Below are 18,757 nucleotides of genomic sequence, written 5' to 3' on the forward strand. Positions count from 1 at the left end.
TTCAGAATAAATACAGATAAGGAGAAACCGGCCCCATCTGGAGACATACCACTGCCCCCTCTGCCCCTCCAGGGTGGGACTTCAGGCAAGGAGAGAGAAGGGGAAGTTTCTTACCGTAATGTAAAAGGCGGTGACCACGTTTAGGGAAGAAGCAAAGATGGAGCTCATGATTTTGACGGACGGCTCATCCAAGCTATCATAGGTAGGCAAGACCTGACTGTTGAAAAGGGTAAATTATTTGAGGAAAGTTTCTAGAGAGAGGGGGGAAAAAAAAAGTGAAATGAAGCACGTTCCCTCCCTCAGCCCAGCAGCAAAGCCTCCCTGACACCTTCCCCCTACAGAGCATAAACACTTGCTGCAGTTCCACAATTTATACTGCTAATGCCAAGAGATTGCAGAACACTCATAACTCCAAGCGTTGCAAAAATATTCCTGCTCTCCCCACCCCAACCACGTGGAGCTAAACGTGTGATGTAAACATTTTGGTTCAAAAGCGTTGCAAAATTAATGGCCGTTTGCTCCACTGAGCACCAGTGGCACCAGGCCAGGCAGTGTGCTGAGATTATTGTTCTTGGAGCTCTCGGCGCTGATAATTAAAGTAACGCAGTGTTTACAAAGTAAAAGCAGGAAGAAGGTTAGAGCATCACAGTGTCTAACTGAAAAGTTAAACAAACAGAAGTGAACACAGCGCCTGTCAGATCTCAGCGCTGCTGCTGGAGCTCAGCTCCAGAAAGCTGGGAGTGCTGACTGCACGGGGTTTGGGGTGCTCACGGGTTTGGAAAGCACATGGAATGTCCTTTTTGACATCAGATGCGTATTTTAGCAACTCATTAAGGTCTGGTTATTTTATTTCAAGTGGCTACATCCTGGCTGTGTGTTACTGAAGTGATCAAGAGGAGCGAGGAGCACGCTGTGAGATGGAAGGGGGCATCCCCAGCTCCAGTGGGCAAAAAGCCACGAACAGAAAGTGTGTCAGTCCGAGGCCAAGCAGTAAAATCCTTAACCCTTAATCCCTTAACTTCAAAGGGCTCTGCACGAAGGGAGCTGAGCATCCACATGAGGAGCCATCACCCTTCCTCTGCAGGGATGGCCCCACACAGCTCCTCAGCACACAGTGCCAGCTGCCTACAGGGACTGACACTCACAGGGGCTGCAAGCACTGACTTGTACTACTCCCACTTTCAGCAGAATATCCACATGCAGAAATAAGGGGTTTCCTCCCACAGAGTCCTCCTGACCCCCCTGCAGGGCTTAGTGACCCAAGGAGGCTGCAGCACAGGGAGCCCCGAGTCCCCCTGCTCCATCCTCAGCCCCGTGCTGCACACCTGTGGAGCACTGACCCACTTTGTGAGCTCAGCAGCAACAGGCCAGCTTTTAATGAGCCAAGGGGATCAAACTCCCAAGAAAATTAAGGTCAGTTTTTCAAGGCACAGTAACACAGCATTTACACTCTGAAAGGGGGGGAGTTTTAAGTCAGAATCATGTATTTTTTAAAAGGTTCAGCAAAATCAAACCTATCCTGCTGAGAAGAGCACTCTTATAAGGACTGCCTGGGCTGGGGCAGCACACTGCCCTGATGCTTGGAAAAAACACATCGCTTTCGGTTTGGCTTGCCACGTAAGTGCTGTGATGGAGTCTATATTTAGGTATGTGCATGCTGGTCCAGACCAAATCATTTCCCTACATTCCCAACTCCCAGCAAAACTGTGCTGGGTACCGTGTGGATGTCACACACAAAAAAACCCAAAAGGAATTAAAAACATTCTGAAACGCAACCGGGGTAAAGTTGTACAAGAACACAGGTCCCCTCACCAGCTGTAATGGAGATGTTATCAGCGAGGCTGGAGCGTGCTCGGGTGGGGACTCCTCTGCCAAGAGAGCCCATAAGTGGAAAACGATGATTTGGATCATGCACGTGGGTGTAAACACAGCAGTCTGAACAAATTTTATCTGTCACATTCATTTGCTGTTGGCATGCTACCCGTTTGCTAGAACTACAGGGGGGAAAGCCCAGCTCTGCCAGCCTTCCAAATGAGGATGGTCTTTTCCGTGTCCACATTTGGATTTATGTTTCTATTTAAAGCCTGTTACTATTCTGGCCAGGCACGTATTGCTCACTTGCCATTTCGGTGTGGAAGGTAATGCAGCTAGAAATGTGAAAATAGCCTGCTGTCACCCTGCCCTCCCGTGTGCCAAAGGAAAGCCTTGTGAAAAGCAGGTAACTGGAAACATGCAACAACTACCCAAAGTCAACGACTCTGTGGTCTTCTTCTGTGTGTTCCCAAAGAGATCTGTGGAAGCAGAGGGCACACACTGCCCTGCAGGGGCCCTTGGGAGCACACAGCCCCATTGCCCGGGACTGACTCATTCTCTACAAGAATCAGGGGAAATCCATTGCTTATGCAGCTGTCCTTGAAGCAGTGTGCACTACACTGAGGAGCTGTTTGGCCCAAGTGATCTTATGCTGCCTAAGAACAGTAACTCCCAAGTGAAACACAGCTCCTTCCCCAACCTAGGTAACAAAACAAGGTCACAATTGAGAGAGATGCTGTACTTCTGCAGGCTGTAAAGAACTTGGATTAAAGTAAAATAGGAAAGCAGATGGTATGTATCCCATGCAGATCCTCATGACCCTCTGCCTTCACAAAAATGCACCGCATACCACAGCTGCCAGGAGTGGGAAGGGTGGGTACTTACGACTGACAGGCAAAGGACATGCCAAAGATGGGGATGCAGCGAAAAATGCCCTCCCAGCGTGTGTAACTAACTTGCTGCAGCCACTGCCCACTGAAGAGGCCGTGCTTGAAGGATGACAGCACGATCTAGAGACAAGAGAAGGAAAAGGGGTTAAGATGCAGCAGGAACGCCAGCACTGGGATGCGAGGCAGTGAGAGCACTGCCTGCTGTACCACGGCCTGCTCTCAAATCCCCCAACCCCTCATCCCACCACACACTTCAACAGTGCTCCCAGCAACCTCACCATGCCCCTTGCCACCGTGGTTTATTTCACGGCAGTCCCCTTGGTTAGATGCCATTAGACATCAGAGCACACACCAGGGTGGAACTATTTCCACTGACACATTTAACCATGAGAGTTATTGTTCCCAGACATTTCTTTTGCACTTTTTTTTTTTTAAATCCAAACAGGATGCAACATTTGCCTTGGAGAATCCTCTTCAACAGAGAGAGACAAAAGTTCCTTAAGAAGGACCCCACCTGCACACTGCTGCTCCAGAAGCACTGAACACCAGCAGCTCACTGGGGACAGGGAGAAACTTTACGAAAACAAGGAGAGCAAGGCACCCAGCTCAGGCACAGGGGCTCTTTTGCCACTGACAGGGAAGCTGGCAGACTTTGGGTTGCACAGGAAACAGAAGGTAAATACATCTGAATGCCTGTTTATAATATCGCCTGAATAGGGGTTTTCTAATCCCCAGAGATTACTTTTAGTGCAGCCAACTCTCATGAAATGTTGTGGTTTTCTTAAAGGAGCAGCTTCTGGAACGCAGCAGTTTTGTAAAACACTCATTTACAGTTTCCAGCCTCGTCACAGAGGCGAGCTCAGAACTGTAACACAGCCCAACCTACTAAAAAAGAAAAAAAAAAAGTTAAATACGTGGAATTTCCACTCCTCCCTTTTCTTTCTTTTGTTTCAGCTCTTCCACGCCTGAAATTTGGTGGAGACAGGGCTGGGGCTCCATGATCAAGCAGCCTGAGCATCAGTCTCCACCTCTCAGTACGTGGTGCTATACAACGAAGTGTGGCCAAGCCAAACAGAGCGAGCTTTGGATAACCCTCAGCTTACCCTACTTGATCTAAACGGTCAATAATCCATTTATGTCAGTAAAGGAAAACGTTTCTAGAAAAATCTCTGAAGAAATACACCCCATGTGCCAGAGCTGAGAGCTTACGAAGCTTCCAGAGCACAAGAAGCAGAAATGCAATCACTTGTTGCCTGAAAGACATTAACCATGAGTTGCAAAAGAAAAGCATGCAAAGCACACGCCTGCCACCTCAACACAGAACGCCTCCCCACTGCAGATTACAAGCACTGAGGTTTCAAGGCAAAACACTACCGTATGATAAAAGCCTTTGTGCTTCCAGGCACTCTTCCCCACATCTTCCATCCTCCCATTTCAACTTCGGAGCTCCAAATTAGATGACATCAATGAGCGGAATAAACCACAATTCAATTTGCTCGATACCACAACCCAGTGCCAGCTCCTGCTCTGTGCTCCTTCCCCACAAGCCCAGCACACGGGCAGTAGTCTGTGCCAGGCACTGTCAGCACTATTTATCAGGAAGGACACATCACACCCGAGCCCTACACACGCGGGCTGCCCTCACGGGGCACACCACGAACATCTGCAGGAAAACTGCCAGCATCAATACTCACCACAAACATGAACACGGTGTAGAAGATGAGAGCCATGGCGCTGAAGGATTGTATGGAGGCCATCATGTTCCTCTGGAGGCTCAGGGGAAGCACAATGCACAAGGAGACGGCGAAGAGCAGCACGATGCGGAAGCTGCCAGACACCTGGAGAGGGACGAGCACATAGAGCATGCTCTGAACGCCTCACCAAATTAGCAAAGTAACTCCCTGATGCAATTCTATAGGTATTTAATGATTCGATGCTGAAAGCTTGCCATTTCTATAGCTAGGTCTGTGATTAGCTCAGGCAGTCACTGGGTGCCACTGTTGCTCTGCACAGTGCATGACAGGTCCACCCTGAAGTGGAAGTATTGGGGGGGGGGGAGCTTTAAACACTAATCCAACACAAGTGATTTGAGTATTTTCCATGCAATTAAATAAAAACTGAACTTACTTGGGGAATGGGAGATTGAAGTCTTGAAAATTCTGATCCAGAAAATTAATCAAAACCTCACATTGGTATTTATTATAGCAGAACACTCTGGAACGCTTGGAAATATTTAATACCTAATTTGGCTGCAGCCACAACGCATCTTTTTAACTTCACAGTGCTTTAATCAGAGCTTAGCAGCATCAGGAGGAGCAGATAACAGCCCCGCCAGGAGCAGAGGGGTGCGAGGGGTACGGGCTCAGACAGAGGAACTGTCTGTCACTACCTGGCAGGGGAAAGCATTAGGACAGAAGCACTGCATCTCCTTCATTAATCTGCTCCAGAACTAATAGCGACCACTATTAAAGGGATGCATTCTGCTGGCAATGCCTTAAGGGAGGTTTTGCACATTTGATTGTCTCCTATACTTCTGAGCCACTAAAGCTTCCCTGGAGGTGCCCCCACAGCAGCTTGTGGCCCTCTGAGCACACACTGCTCCATTTAAGGGAACTGGGACCACTGCCTGCACAGCAGCTGCTATGCAGCGAGGATTTATTTACCTGAAATCCAAGCAGCCGGGCAAAGAAGTTGGACCCCAAGTCACCAATGACAACATAGAAAGCAATGCAAGTTCCCAGCATCAGCCCAATCATGCTGCAAAACAACAAAGCACAGAGAGATTAGGAGGCTGAAGCAGGAACCCTGGAACACAGCCGCAGCACAGGTTCAGCGCAGACGTGGTCTGGGGGGCTGCACTCTGTGCTCAGCCACAACAGCTGTGGATTGCTCACAATCCTCCTGCACTCTCCCATTGACCAAGAAGCTTCCAGAGGATACAAAGACCACATTTAAAGGGACTTAAAATAAAATCCACGCAGGCAGTTGCTCGCTCGTCTGCAGAGGTGAAGCAGACTCAGCACACCCTGCTTCAGAGTATATCCACTCCCTAACTCAAGACAACTTTCCATCATGACACAAAGGAGACAAGATCCAGATTTCACCAGATTTGGCAAGAAATAAAGCGAGTCCTCCATCTACAGGGATGCAGTGGGGCTGTGCATCAGAACAAGCCCTGCTGGAGCCAGGAGGATGGGCCCATCACAGCTTGGCTAAGGCCATCAGTTCTGCATTCAGTCCCAGCAACAAAAAAACAAGGAAACTCCATCCACCTCTCATCCACGAGCGACATCTTGGCCAGAGATGCGGCTCTGCTAACAACACGTGCATCAGTTTAACTGCTGTTTGGAGCCACAGAAGAAACAGACCTTAGGGATGGCAAGAACTCCTTTATTTCTTGGAAAAACATTTAACAGAATCAGCAAGAGGTCCTCCCAGCCGCACCCCCCACAGCAAGGGCCTACCATGAAAGCCTTGGTAATAGCTCAGCTCTCAAACTTCCTTCCACAAAATGGACCACACTTTAATGAAAAGATTGTAGTACGAACTGCTTCTCCTCCCATTCATGATTGCACGGACCACTTTCCCTCCCGTTTCCAATTATAGCATCCCTGTGGTAATTACAGCAACTGCTTGCATGGACAAGTCACATTTGAGAAATATTTGGCGTATTTTTAGCGTTCTGCAGCAATCTGCAGATGGGAACAGAGAACGAGCCAGCACCACTGCCTGGCCAGAGCTCAAGATGCCTCCAACAGAGAACCTCTTCTAGAAAAAGCAGCACAGTAACAATGCCCCACTGCCCATCAGGGCTCCTGAACACGACCTGCGAGGGATTTTCTGTTGGTGTTGGGGTCACACGAGGCATGGAAGCCCAGCAGCTACCAGGCTGGAGAGCTCTGGGACAGGGCCATGCCGTGAGGCATTCCCCAACACCTGGGAGCAGGCAGCACTGGGCAGCTCCAGGGCACACCCACAGCACGGGACGCTCTCCTGCAAACTCACAGCAACCTTGGCAGGGCTCCCACCCCTGGAAAGCAGCCACGTGCCCAGGAGTTCACAGCAGAGCACGGGATGAGTTCACTCTTCAGCTTCTGTGCCCCACAGCCCAGAGCTCCTGCCTGCACAGAAGGTGAAACACACAGGCATCTCGTTCCCTTTCTTGTTCATGTTCTAGGTGGTGAGGAAAACTTATGGGACCAAGGAGGACAAGGGGGTAACAAACGAATGCAGAAAGGCCACAGAGCAGTACTCATTAAACAAACTATTCCAGCTTTAAAGCAGTGGGTTACCTTGTTTCCACCAACATTTTTCCTGCTTTTCCGTAGGCATGAAATGCTGGCATAAGAGAGGGGGAAAAAAAAAGAGAAAAAAAAAAAAGGCAGTTAATTAAAGAAAGGTCCAGAACATGGCTCACACATCAGTTAAAAATTAATCAATGATAGTGACAAAGGGCACTCGAGCAGCGTTGCACTTGGTGGCTGCTTCCCTTTCCCACTACCCCATTTTCTTTTTCAGACATGCCCTCCACAAATTGAAAACCACAAAAAGAAAAAGAAAGAAGATGAAGGAAAGATAGAAAGCAGGTTATTTTTCCTCCGCCCCCCCCTCCCCTTTTTATGTTAAAAAAAAGGCAGTGTGAAGTAGCAGTCACACATGGCAACCATTAAAAGAAAGTCAGCGCGGAAGAGAAAATATGCATGTATAAGATGCTGTGTGGCAAAAAGTTACTGCAGTGCAAAATTTCAATCACAGTCGCATTTTTATTTTTATCTTCCCACTCGAACTGAACCGCCTGACGTTGCTGGATGGGAGAGCTGAGCCAGTGCCCAGAACGCTCAATCCCATCCCCAGAATACCCGATGCTCACAGCCCACACCAAAGGGCTGCTGCCAAGAGGCTTCTTCCCCCTCCCATTCCCGGGTTGTAGCTCGTAGCAGAAAGCTATCACTAGTCTTTAAATCATCAGGGTGTTGTTTTTTTTTTCTTAGAAAAAAGCCAAGAAAACCGTGTGTATTTTTAGCTCCGTCTCACTGGGCAGAATGTGAATTGAGACCTCCAGTTCCAAAACCAGACCACAGTGCCCGCTTGTCAGCGTCCTGCAGGGCTCCAACACCCAACCCACCACCCCCCCACACCGCCTTTGTCTGCTCCCGAGGCACTGGAGCCCACCAGAAAACCAACTTTCCTCACTTCTGGAAGCTCCTTCTGTTATTTTCAATATTAACGATGATTTTTCTTTGGGCACGGCTCGAGTCAAAAATTAAGGAAACAACGCGTTCTCCCACAGAAAGAAGAGAGAAAGAAGGAAAGAAAGAAAGCACAGCGGGAGACCCACAGCAGGAAAATAAAACTGGCTTTGTTATGTGGGGCAGTGCTGAAAATAGGCGACGGCTCGACGACAGACGGGGCGGAAGCGGAGCACAGCCGGGTGCAGCACAGTGCTCTCCAGCTCCCGGCCTCCAGCTCTCACTTGGGAACTCGCAGTGATGATGGGAAAAAGAAACGGTCCCCGAGTGGTTCTATCACATCGCCCACTCTGGAGGGAGAGGTGTGAAGTGAGGAGGCAGAGAGAGGAGTGGGGATCCTCCTGGAGCTCAGGGCATCGAGGAGACGACCTCAGGAACCGCTGCTACTACAGCACCGATCCCATCGACTCCTTTTCCCAGCACACAGAAATGCACCTCTGGATAACACTGCAGCTGCTTGGCTATTCTGAAATCGTGCCTTAATGAGAGCAAGCCTTCAAAGAGGTCAGATGTCCCTGTCTGGAGACAAGGGAAAAACTGGACTTTTTATCTTCTGAAGGAGGAAGGAAACAGCGGCTATAAAATACACTGTACAACAAAGCATCTCCAGGATGGGATCTCTAGGTGCCAACAAGCTGGGCACAGCTGATCCTGCTCAGGACTACAGAAGCCCTTTCAATCTGAGCGTGGCTGCCCCGTGCAGGCTGTGTCCTGGTTCTTCTCACTGCAGGGAGCTGACCCAGCCCACTAGGACCTGCGCACACCCAGCTGCAAGAGGAGGCACTGACCCATTCCTAGCTGGGGTTTCCCTGGGATCTGCATCCCGCTTCCCTTCTTGCCCCACAAGGTGCTTCCCTTCCAGAGGAGTGCTGAAGAGGACAGGATTTCAAAAAGCCAAGCAGTGATGCAGGGAGCCAACATCTGAGCCGGATCTCAGCCTGTGATGAGCCTGGCTCTTCTGTAGCTGGAACGATCGCTCACAGTGCTCCTCCGGAAGGGGCTGGCTGCCTGAAGTTACACTGCAAAAGTTTCTTCCATCTTTAAACCCTGCCAAAGTCTCCCATAGAATCAGCCGCGGGGGCTGCCAGGATCTCTCGCAGATGTACCAGGGCCCAAGCACACGGTGACAAAGGCTGTCTGTGTGGAGCCACTCAACCTTGATGCATTAGGATGCATTATAGGAGCACTGCCTTTCCTCCCAGCGCCGTCCCCTCCTGGTTGCTCAAGGTGGCACCTCTCCCAGCGCGCGGGCAGGGAGCAGAGGCACTTCTTTGTGCCAGTGCCCGCCTGCTAGGAGGTGCCAGGAAGCTGGGAAGCATTACTGGCCTCTGTGTATTCGAGCCCCTTGGCTGCGGGAAGCGCAGAGGACCCCTTCTTCCTGGGAGATGCTCCAAGGTGGAGGGGACTCTCTGTACTCGGGTGAGAGGGAAGTGGCACACAAAGGCTCCTTGTCAGAGCAGGGAACAGCAGTGCAGGCAGCTGGGACAGGAGGGGCTTGGCCAAGGCAAGCACCACCTGAGGGCTCTGCACTAACCGAGCCTTGCTTCCACCCTTTTACCAAAAGTGATGCCAGCCAACTCTCTACTTCCACAAAGAAACAAGAGAAACCAAGTAAACAACCATGTTGTTTCACGTGCCAGCAGAGAGCACGGGAACCCAACCACCTCCTCCTGCTCCCCAGCTCAGACAGAACCAGCAGAGAGGTCACAGCAGAGGCCAGCACTGGCACCGTGCGGAGGCTGGCAGATGCTGCCAAAACCTCACACATGAATCTTGCAGATGTTTCTATTTTCTTGGCCACTTGGAACTTTGAATGCTGTTCCCTCCCCACTCCCCCTGCTCTGCCATAAATGCACACACAGCTCAGACCCAGGCAGCCCAAGCTCCATGCCAGGCTCTGCTGGCAGAACCCAATGTCCTCGGCAGCACGCTGGGTGGGGAAGCTCGTGGCTTTCATGCTGAGACCGATAATTTACACCAGACACCCGCTATGGCAGCTCCTGAAAACTTGGGTTTTGATCAGTCAGCACTGCATCTCCTCCCCTGTCCTGCAGAGTCAAAACAATTCTGTGCCTATTAACTTCACTGTCAAGAGCAGAATTAAGCCCTCGTATCCCCCCAGGGACATGGCACAGGGGGAAGAGTCTGACAGAGGAACAAAACACAAATTGAAAGCTACATCAAGAAACAGTTTGGTTTTCCAACAATATCAGTATGAAAGTTGTAAATTAAGAGGTCGAAGTAAAACCACAGTTAAAAAAAGAAAGCCCTAGAGCTGGAAATTCTCACCCAGGCCGGGGTAGGTCCTGCGCTTGCTGAGATTGGCCGATTTCACCAGGAACATGCAGGATTGATGAGTCATCCAAGAACAGAAAATCAAGAGCAGAGCTCCCAGGACAATGCCGCACTGAAAAGGAAGAGAGGGGGGGAAGAAGACAAGCACAAGATGGAAAGTCAGGCACTTCAGGCAGCCTCACTGCCGCCCCTTGCTGCCTTCAGCCTCCTCCATGTATCTTCAGCCACACTTTTGCCTGTTCAGGGAGCTCCCCTGCTCCACTGCAGCCAGGACAAGCGTGATGTATGAGCTCAATTTAGCTCTTCATGCAGCCTGAGGACCACACAGAGCAGCCAGCTGCGCTAGCACGGAGGGGTGAACTGCAGCCATTTGTGGAACACAGTTGGATTTGATGAACTCGGAGATCTCTACCAACCTGAGTGATTCTATGACTCACACCATGAGACCAGTGCATCTCCAGGGCTCTCTGCAGCCCTCATTAGGTTCATGTAAACAACAGAGTCGCTCCTAAGCGCAAGGCTCAAATCGTTATGCACATGCTTATTTAATAAAAGTGCTACTTAATAGCATACAGACATCACCGAGCTGCTCTGCAGACAGGTGTGCAGAGCTAGACGTCACTTACTGGCTGCTTTTGAAGCAGGCGATTTTAAAGGTGCAAAAGCCACACCAATCCTTAACACCAGAGGTGCTTATCGTGCTGGGGCTGAACCCCGCACAGCCACAGGGCCAAGGCAGGTCGTGCGGCACCTGCAGATCCCACACATGGCCACGTAGCTCAGTGCTGCTCCTCTTCAACTCAAGTAACGGTGAGAACGACTGCTGGGGGGGCTGCACAGCACAGAGCTCGGGGGGCCAGCAGCACAGAATAAGGCTCTGGGATGCAGTCAGCTCCTGCCCTCAGACCGCCCCCGTTCCGTGCGGTTGAGGCGCTGCCCCCGGCCCAGCGCTGGCCTGGGGGCTCCCAACACCCTTCCCCGGGGCTCCGCGCCCTTCCACGACCCCGCAGCGGTTCCCCCCGGGCTGCCCCCGCCCTGTCGAGGGGGGCCATGAGCCAGGCACGGCACGGCACGGCACGGCACGGCACGGCACGGCTCACCTGGCGGAAGCAGAAGGGCACGGTGAGCACGCTGACACCCACGATGCTGTTCACCACGTTCATGATCAGGCCCCAGTTGGAGCCCGCGGCCGCCGCCATAGCCCGCGGCGGGGCCGCCCCGCAGGGCCCGGCCCGGAGCCGCCCCTCCACCCCGCCCCGCCCCGCGGGTCCCCTCAGCCACCCGCCATGGCGGCACCGGCACCGGCCACAGCGGCACTTCCGCCTTCCGCTGCTCCGCTGGCGCTTCCGGGAAGTGGGGGGCGGTGGGAGGGGCGGAGCGATCTGTGGCGGCGCTCTTGCCGCCTTGGAGGACCGCGCACACTGCTCCTGGAGGACTGAGATCGGGGAGGGGGAGTTTTGTTTTAGGGCTGCTGGCGGAGGCACAAGAACTGAACACATGCACGCACACCCAGGCACATCATGCACGGACGCACGTGCGCATGTAAATAGTTGTATGCACACACACTGACATGCATGTACATTCAACCCAAGCAATCTCTCCGGGGCTCAGCTCGTGCCCTGCTCGTGTGTGTGCATCTGGGTGTGCATCTGGCTGTTGTGTGCATCCGTGTGTGATGCATATGGTGCTCAGGCGGGGGTGGATCAAAGCTCGTATGCAGGGCTTCCCAATGGGGGTGTGGAGGCCTTGCAAGGGATCAAGCCTTAAAAAAGGGGAAGGAATAAAAGGATGCCCACCACCCACAGGCTGACTTGATTTGCAGGCATGGTGGCAGGTCAGAGCGGTGCAAGCCAACTGCATGTTCCCATTGGAACAAAATACACAGCGCTTGTATAATTTGCAGCAATTGCAATGGGTAACCGCAAGAATTTGCTCTACAAAAGGTTTGCAGGGAGGTGGAGCACGCCTGCATAATTCCCTCCAGGTGCTGCCAGGGTTGAGGCAGCAGCGCTCGCTGCTTTGTAGTGCTCTGACATCAAAAACCCCATGAGAGATGCAGGCCCAGCAGCCCCTCACCATGTCCCAAGCCTCCCACTCTGGGTTAAGGCTGCCCAACTGGAAGGGACCTGTGCAGACAGGGTACAGATGGGAATGGTGATAGTACTGGCCCTGGAGGGAGGATGGTGTGGGGTATACAGCAGTGCCCGGGAGTGAGAAGTGGCAACAGTGGCACAGGGCCACAGCTGGAGGGGCTGTAGAGCTTGGATGTGGGACCCAGATGTGGGACATTGTACATAGGCACAGGATGTGGCACCAGGATACAGGATCTGTCATTTCCAGATATGGGATGTGGTACCTGGACATAGGATGTAGTACCACGATATAGGATATACTACCCAGGCCTAGGACACGTTACCCAGATATGGGATGTTTTCCACACTGTAGCTACCTTAGCCCCCCACACCCCCTCCAGCAGCAGAAGTGCTGCCATGACCCCAGGGCTGGGGGTTCCCCTTTCCACTTGTCCCCAACTATGGGGTGGGACTGGGTGTCTCCTACCCAAGCAGGCACAGCACTGTCAGGACGCAGCCTGGCTGGGAAGGGAGAACACCTCACCACTGCACCAGGAGGACATCTGTACCGAGTTAGAGGGGAAATCATGTTTATCCAATTAGTTTTACATGGCCCCTAACTCAACGCTGGCAGAAAAAAAGGGCTCAGGTGGCTTCTCCACTTGCTGAAAGGCCACCAGGAGCCTGGCAAGCAAAGAGAGCACAACACCATACTGTGGGATGTGCAGCACAGCAACCAGCGAAAACCCAACTCCTGGGGACCCCAACCCCTCTACTGATGCCCTGGCTGTTACCTTCTTCCCTGTCACTGTCTCCAGCCCACTGGGACTTTGGAAATCCTCTGCTTTCACCACTGCCGCCCAGTTCCCCATTTCTCTTTTATTCCTGCTATGGATTCTTTGCTTTCCAAAGAAAACCCTCCTCAGGCAATTTTTAAAGCCCAAGTGATGAATAAAGCTCATTTTCCTCCCCATTAAAAAGAGGAAACCAGGTGGGCACTGCTGCCGCAGCCAATCTGACACAGGGTTGCAGGATCTGTCCCTGGCTGCCTGTACACAGGGCAGTCCTGCATGACAATGTGTTTCCAATTGCGGTGTCCCCAACCTCTCTGCAATGCAAACCACATACAGACGCTCACCTGCAACCCATCAGCACCCGGCTACTGAACAACACATCGCACACGGCCCCAACACCGTGAGCAAAGCAGGGGGAGCTGAGGGCAGCCCCCAACACCACCATCAGCATAGGGACAGCAGAGAGGCACCGTTGGGGACCTCCAGCCCTGTGCTGGCCAGCTCAGCTCCTCCGAGCAGCAGGAAGAACACCCCAGCCCTACAGCACACCCTCAGCTGCATCTGCACACAGGGTGTGCTGGGATCCCCAGCTCAGAGCTGCCCCCGGCCCCATTCCCCCCTGCCCTGGTATAGGGAGCCCAGGAGAATGAGCAGGTCCTGGGTGTCTGCAGGCATCTGCAATTAACTGCAATTAGAAAAGGTGGCTGAGGAGCAGCTAAGGAGCTCGCCCTCTTTTACCAAAATGCAAAAAAAAGCCCCAGGGGGTCCCACACCGCTGCGCCGGGGCAGAGCCTTTGTCCTGTGCTGCTCAGTGGGGGAAGCAGGCTCACACATGCGTGTCTGTGCACCTCGCTGAGCAGGGCGGCAGGCAAGAGCAGCAGTGGATTTGCAATTGGCAGAGCTGCGGCACAGAGCCTGTTCAAGGCTGCAACCCAGAGGAGGGACACAACGAGGACACTGTCCCTGTCCCCACAAAGCAACCGGAGCACCCTGCTCCACTCCCCCCACCTCAAAGGCCAATGCCCGGCAGAGCTCGGGAAGAATCTAGCAAGTATTTAAAAAACATAAATTAAAACAAATTGCTTTTTTTTTATATTGCAAATAAGGGCAGCTTTATCGTTTTTATTGCATAACAACCATTAATGAAGTGCAGTTTCGGGGCACTTTAATTGCTCGGAGACTAAAGTTCAATCCATCGCTGCGGCACAGGCTGGAGGACACTGTGTCACACGGGGACCTGGCAGGTTGAAAGCAAAAGTGAATTTATGGTTGCTATTAGGAAAATGGAGGAGAGGGCCCTGTTCGTGCAGGCGTTCAGCCAGGGGGGAGCAGCGCAGGTAAAAAGCACAAACCGCCCCGAGGGGAGGGGGGAACACAGAGACTGGAGTGACCCCAAGATGTCCTTGGTGGAGTCACCTCCTTGCTCCACCTTAGCCGGGGGATGTGGGACCACGTGGGTTCGGGGCAGACGCAGGGAAGCGCCCTACTCGCAGCCCTGGGGCAGCTGCGGAAGCACCGCGTGGGCCGGCGGGGATCACGCGGACACGCGTGGTACGCGCAAGCCGCGCGCCACTCACTCAACCCTTTCTTGAGCGCAGACCCTCTTCGCGTCACCCCGCCCCGCTCCCACGAGTCTGTAACAGCGACACACGCACGAGGAGGCGGCCCCTCGTGGCCTCGCGGCCACGCGTGGGCTCCGCGCGCAGCCCGCACCCACCTGCCCGCGGCGCGCCAGTGGGGAACGGCTGCGGCCAGGCCACGCCCCCGCCCGGACCGCATGAATGGGCGCGCCCCGCCCCGCCCCTTTTAAGGCATCTGGCGCGGCGCGGAGGGCGGGACCCGCCGGACCCTTCGCCCCGCCCACCCCCGCCGCCAATCGACCAATCAAGGAGGCGCGCGGAGCCCCCGCGGGCGCCGGCCTTTGTTTGTGGAGGGCACCGGGGCCAATGGGAGCGCGGCAGGGGGAAGGGCGGGCCAATGGGCGCGCGGGGGGAGGGGCGGCGCGGCGCGGCCGGGGATGCCCCAGCCCGGCCACGTGCGCGCGGCGCCGCCACCTCGGGCAGCGCCCAGGGCTCTCCCCGGTCCCCCCCCTCCACCCGGTGCTCCCGCAGCCGCTCCCCGCGCCGTGCTGGGGTCGTGGGCCGGCCTCTCACTGCGTTGAGTTTCCACCGGGAGGGCAGCGGCGGGGGGCTCCCTAGGGGCTGTCCGCAAGCCCCCGCCCCGGTGGGGGCTGCTCGGCTCGTGGGGAGCGTAGGACTCCTCTCCCCTCTCCCCCCCGCTGAGCTCACGCTGACCGGGAACGGCGCGGGGCTGCGCGCGGGCGGGAGCCGCGCTGCCGGAAATGAGTGCTTTGCTCGGAAGGCGAAGGGCGCTGCCATTTTTTCCTGTTTCTGCCAATCTCTGCCTCTCGCTCCCGTCCCCTGGGACGGCGCCGGGGACCGCGGGGCTCAGCCTCGTGCCCCTCACCCCCCGGCGATGCGGTGCTACGGCAGTGCTGGGGGCCGGCAGCACCAGCGCCGCGCTCGGGCTGCGACCCTCCCTGCGCTGCACGCGGTCCGTCCGTCCGTCCATCTGTGCGACCGCCCTCCTCCACCCGCAGAGCCTCGGGGCAGCCCCGATCCCGGCAGCGCAGCAGCGGGAGCCCCGCGCACCCCCCCAAGCCCCGGAGAGAACAAAGGAGGGCAGCTGCAGCATCGGGTGCACCGCTGGATGCACCGCACCACCGCCGGCCAACGCCAAGCACCGGGCTGCACGGGACCGGGTGCAGTCCCCGCTGCGATCCCATCCCCGCTGCGATGTGGCAGCCGCACTCACCCCCGCTGACGCTGCACCATAAAGAAAAAAGTCTTCCACGGACGACTTTTGTCACCGAAGTCATTAACATAATAGGACTTGCACATCAAAATTGAATATTAATGCTACACCCGGCTGCGGAGTGAGACGGATAATTGCTCTAATACATTTTCCAGTAGGATTTTCGCATCGCAGTGGCGATTGCATTAGCAAACCCGATTATTACCGCGTCCGATACAATGGGACAGCGAGTAGGAAGGAGTTCAGCTGCTGCCTCTTTTTTTCTCGGGGGCACAGAGTTGGCCTTCACCCAGTAGCAGAACACAGCTGGGCCAGGCCCTGGAGCGGACCGGAACACCAGAGGATATGGCCGTGAGAGCAGGGCAGCTCTGTCCCCATACCGGTGCTGCAAACCCGCAGCTCTGATGCTTCCCAGTGCCGTGCCACTGCTGTGTGTCCCCCAGCCCCGTCACCAGCAGTGCCATCGAGCTCAAGGGCTGTTGTGCACCGCTTGTTTTGAGCTGGAGGAGTCTGCAGAGCCACACGGAGCCCGCACGGGGGCTTGGCACAAGGTCCCTTCGGAGATGATGTCCCCTGGCTGGTGACACGGCAACAGCCGTGTGCATGGAGCATGGCACTGCCGGGACCACGGGGTGCAGCTGGAGCCAGGCAGAGCGAGGTGGGCAGTGCTGCGGTTATGTCACAGCTCACAGATCTTATGCACACGCACGGTTGCGGCGCAGCGATGCCAACCCCGTGTGCAGCCCTCGGGGGAACGTGAGAGCGCGGGGAGAAACGGCAAAAGCCCCGAAGCAGGCTCCTTCTGCCGGGAACGGACTCCAGCAATGCGGGACACAGCGCTGGAACTGGGGTCTGGCAAGGGGACAGGTGCCAGAAAAGCTGAGTCCCAATGCGGATGCCTCGCTGCACCCCAACGCCGGCCCCGTTTTTGGGGATACCACCGTGCACAGCCCCACGCAGCAGCACACAGCCTCTGCTGCCCGCGGGTGCCCACGGTGCGGTGCAGTGGAGCCCCGCATGGCTCCCGGGGCCGAGCAGCGCCGGGCGGAGCGGAGCGGAGCCGCCGACAAAGGGGACGGTGCGCTCCGCTCCGGGCTCTCCTTTGTTCTCCGCGGCCGCATCGGGAGCGCGGGCCCGGCCCGGTTCTGCCCCAACAAAGCGCGGCCCCGTGCCCCCTCCCCACCGCCCTTTGTCTCCGGTGCCGGCGGGGCTGCCCCGGGCGCGGACAAAGGCGCTGGGGAGGATGCGCGGGGTATTAAACCTCCTTCATCACCGCAGCCGCGTTGGCACCACTGATTGTCCCGACGGAACGTGCACGGGCATCACCGGAGCACCGCGGGCATCACCGGAGCACCGCGGGCATCACCGGAGCACCGCGGGGCTCAGAGCCATCGCTCGGCCCCGGCCGCGCTGAGAGCACCCGAGGCTCGGAGCCCGGATTTATTTTGTTTTTAATTTTTTTTAATTATTTTATTGTTATTATTATAATATATATTTTTAGCCGAAACAATTCTCTCCCGTTTTCCAACCCCGCGGCCATGCCCGCACCGTTACCGACCGCCGAGCGCCGCTCCCGCGCCGCTCCGTCCCGGCCCTTCCCGGCCTCAGTGCACTCCGTGCGCGGTGCTGCGTGGGAAAGAAACGATATCGAATGAAAAAGGGTTTTTGCGGGACCCCATCCCCGTACATCCCCGCTGCCATCGCGCCGAGCGCGGGGCTCTCGCGGCCGTGCCCCGCTCGGTACCGTTCGCTCCCGGTGCGGTGCGCGGGGACGGACCGCTCCCGCAGCCCCAGCGCCTTCCACGCATCGCTCGGTGCGATTTATCCGCGCGTTTCAACGCTTTTATTTCCCGAATAAAAACAAATCGCGGGGATCGGCGTCTCCGCACGGCACCTCCCGACCGCAACGCTGCGCTCTGAGCACCGACTGCGCCCGGACGGCACCGGGCACCGCGCACAGCCCTCCCGTTACCGCGCATAGCCCTCCCGTTACCGCGCACGGCCCTTCCGTTACCGCGCACGGCCCTCCCCGCTTACACCTCACAGCCCTCCCATGCACGGTTTCCCATTACTCTCCATTACCGCGCACCGTTCCCCTCCGTTACCGTTCTCAGCCCTCCCTTTCCCGTGTACGGTTTCCCCCGTTACCGCCCGCAGCTCTCCGTTACCGCGCGCTGCCCGCTCCCCGCCGCCTTCCATCTCCCGCACATCGCTGCCGGGGCCGCGGTGGCGGCGTTCGCCTGGGGAGGGTTTGGGGATGGGGGGGGGGTGAGAAGAAGAGGGGGAGATTGGGGGACGGGGGGAGCCTGGAAACCGCCCCCGCCGCTCCGCTTTCATCGCAGGGCCGCGGGCCGCCTTGAAACCGCGCGGCCGCCGCTCTCTCGGTGCGGGCGGCGCGGGGCGGGCTGGCGCGCGGCCAATGGGCGCCGTGTTTACACTGCGTGATTGGCAGCGGGCGGGCGGGCGGGCAGCCAATCCGCGCCGCCCTCGGAGGGGCGGGGGGAGGGAGGGAGGAGGAGAGGGGAAAGAGCGCGCGCCGGCGAGGACGCGCGCGCGCGCACGGAAGTGAAGAAGGAGAGAGGGAAGGAGGGGGAAGAGGGGGAGGGGAGAGCGGCGGGGTTAACCCTGGCGGTGCCAGGTTGGGGCTGGGGGGGGGGTTAGTATTGCGGGGCTGGTGGAGCACGGAGTGGCGTTGCGCAGTGGGTTGGCACGCTCCTTGGAGCTGTTTCGCAGCGACAGCGCAACGCCACGCGCCCCCCCCCAGCACACACACACACACACACACACACACACACACACACACACACACACACACACACACACACACACCG

The 18,757-nt window shown here is 55.9% G+C and overlaps 1 protein-coding gene across 1 annotated transcript in view; it reads right to left on the bottom strand.

The window, feature by feature from the left end:
- SLC38A10 (solute carrier family 38 member 10) overlaps positions 1-11,483 on the bottom strand; it is a 28,090-nt gene extending 16,607 nt beyond the window's left edge. Inside the window, exons 1-7 of the mRNA XM_065735363.1 lie at positions 11,347-11,483; positions 10,241-10,358; positions 6,995-7,040; positions 5,366-5,459; positions 4,397-4,540; positions 2,698-2,822; positions 115-217 (exon numbers count right to left, since the gene is read on the bottom strand). Of these exons, the coding sequence (XP_065591435.1) occupies positions 115-217; positions 2,698-2,822; positions 4,397-4,540; positions 5,366-5,459; positions 6,995-7,040; positions 10,241-10,358; positions 11,347-11,445 (729 nt within the window). The 5' untranslated portion in view covers positions 11,446-11,483. The remainder of the gene's footprint in view (positions 1-114; positions 218-2,697; positions 2,823-4,396; positions 4,541-5,365; positions 5,460-6,994; positions 7,041-10,240; positions 10,359-11,346) is intronic.
- Between the last annotated feature and the right edge of the window lie 7,274 nt (positions 11,484-18,757).

This window comes from Cyrtonyx montezumae, unplaced genomic scaffold (genome assembly GCF_038088225.1).
Source record: "Cyrtonyx montezumae isolate F1298 unplaced genomic scaffold, pur_monq_1.0 scaffold_19, whole genome shotgun sequence".
In the NCBI taxonomy this organism is placed as follows: domain Eukaryota; kingdom Metazoa; phylum Chordata; class Aves; order Galliformes; family Odontophoridae; genus Cyrtonyx; species Cyrtonyx montezumae.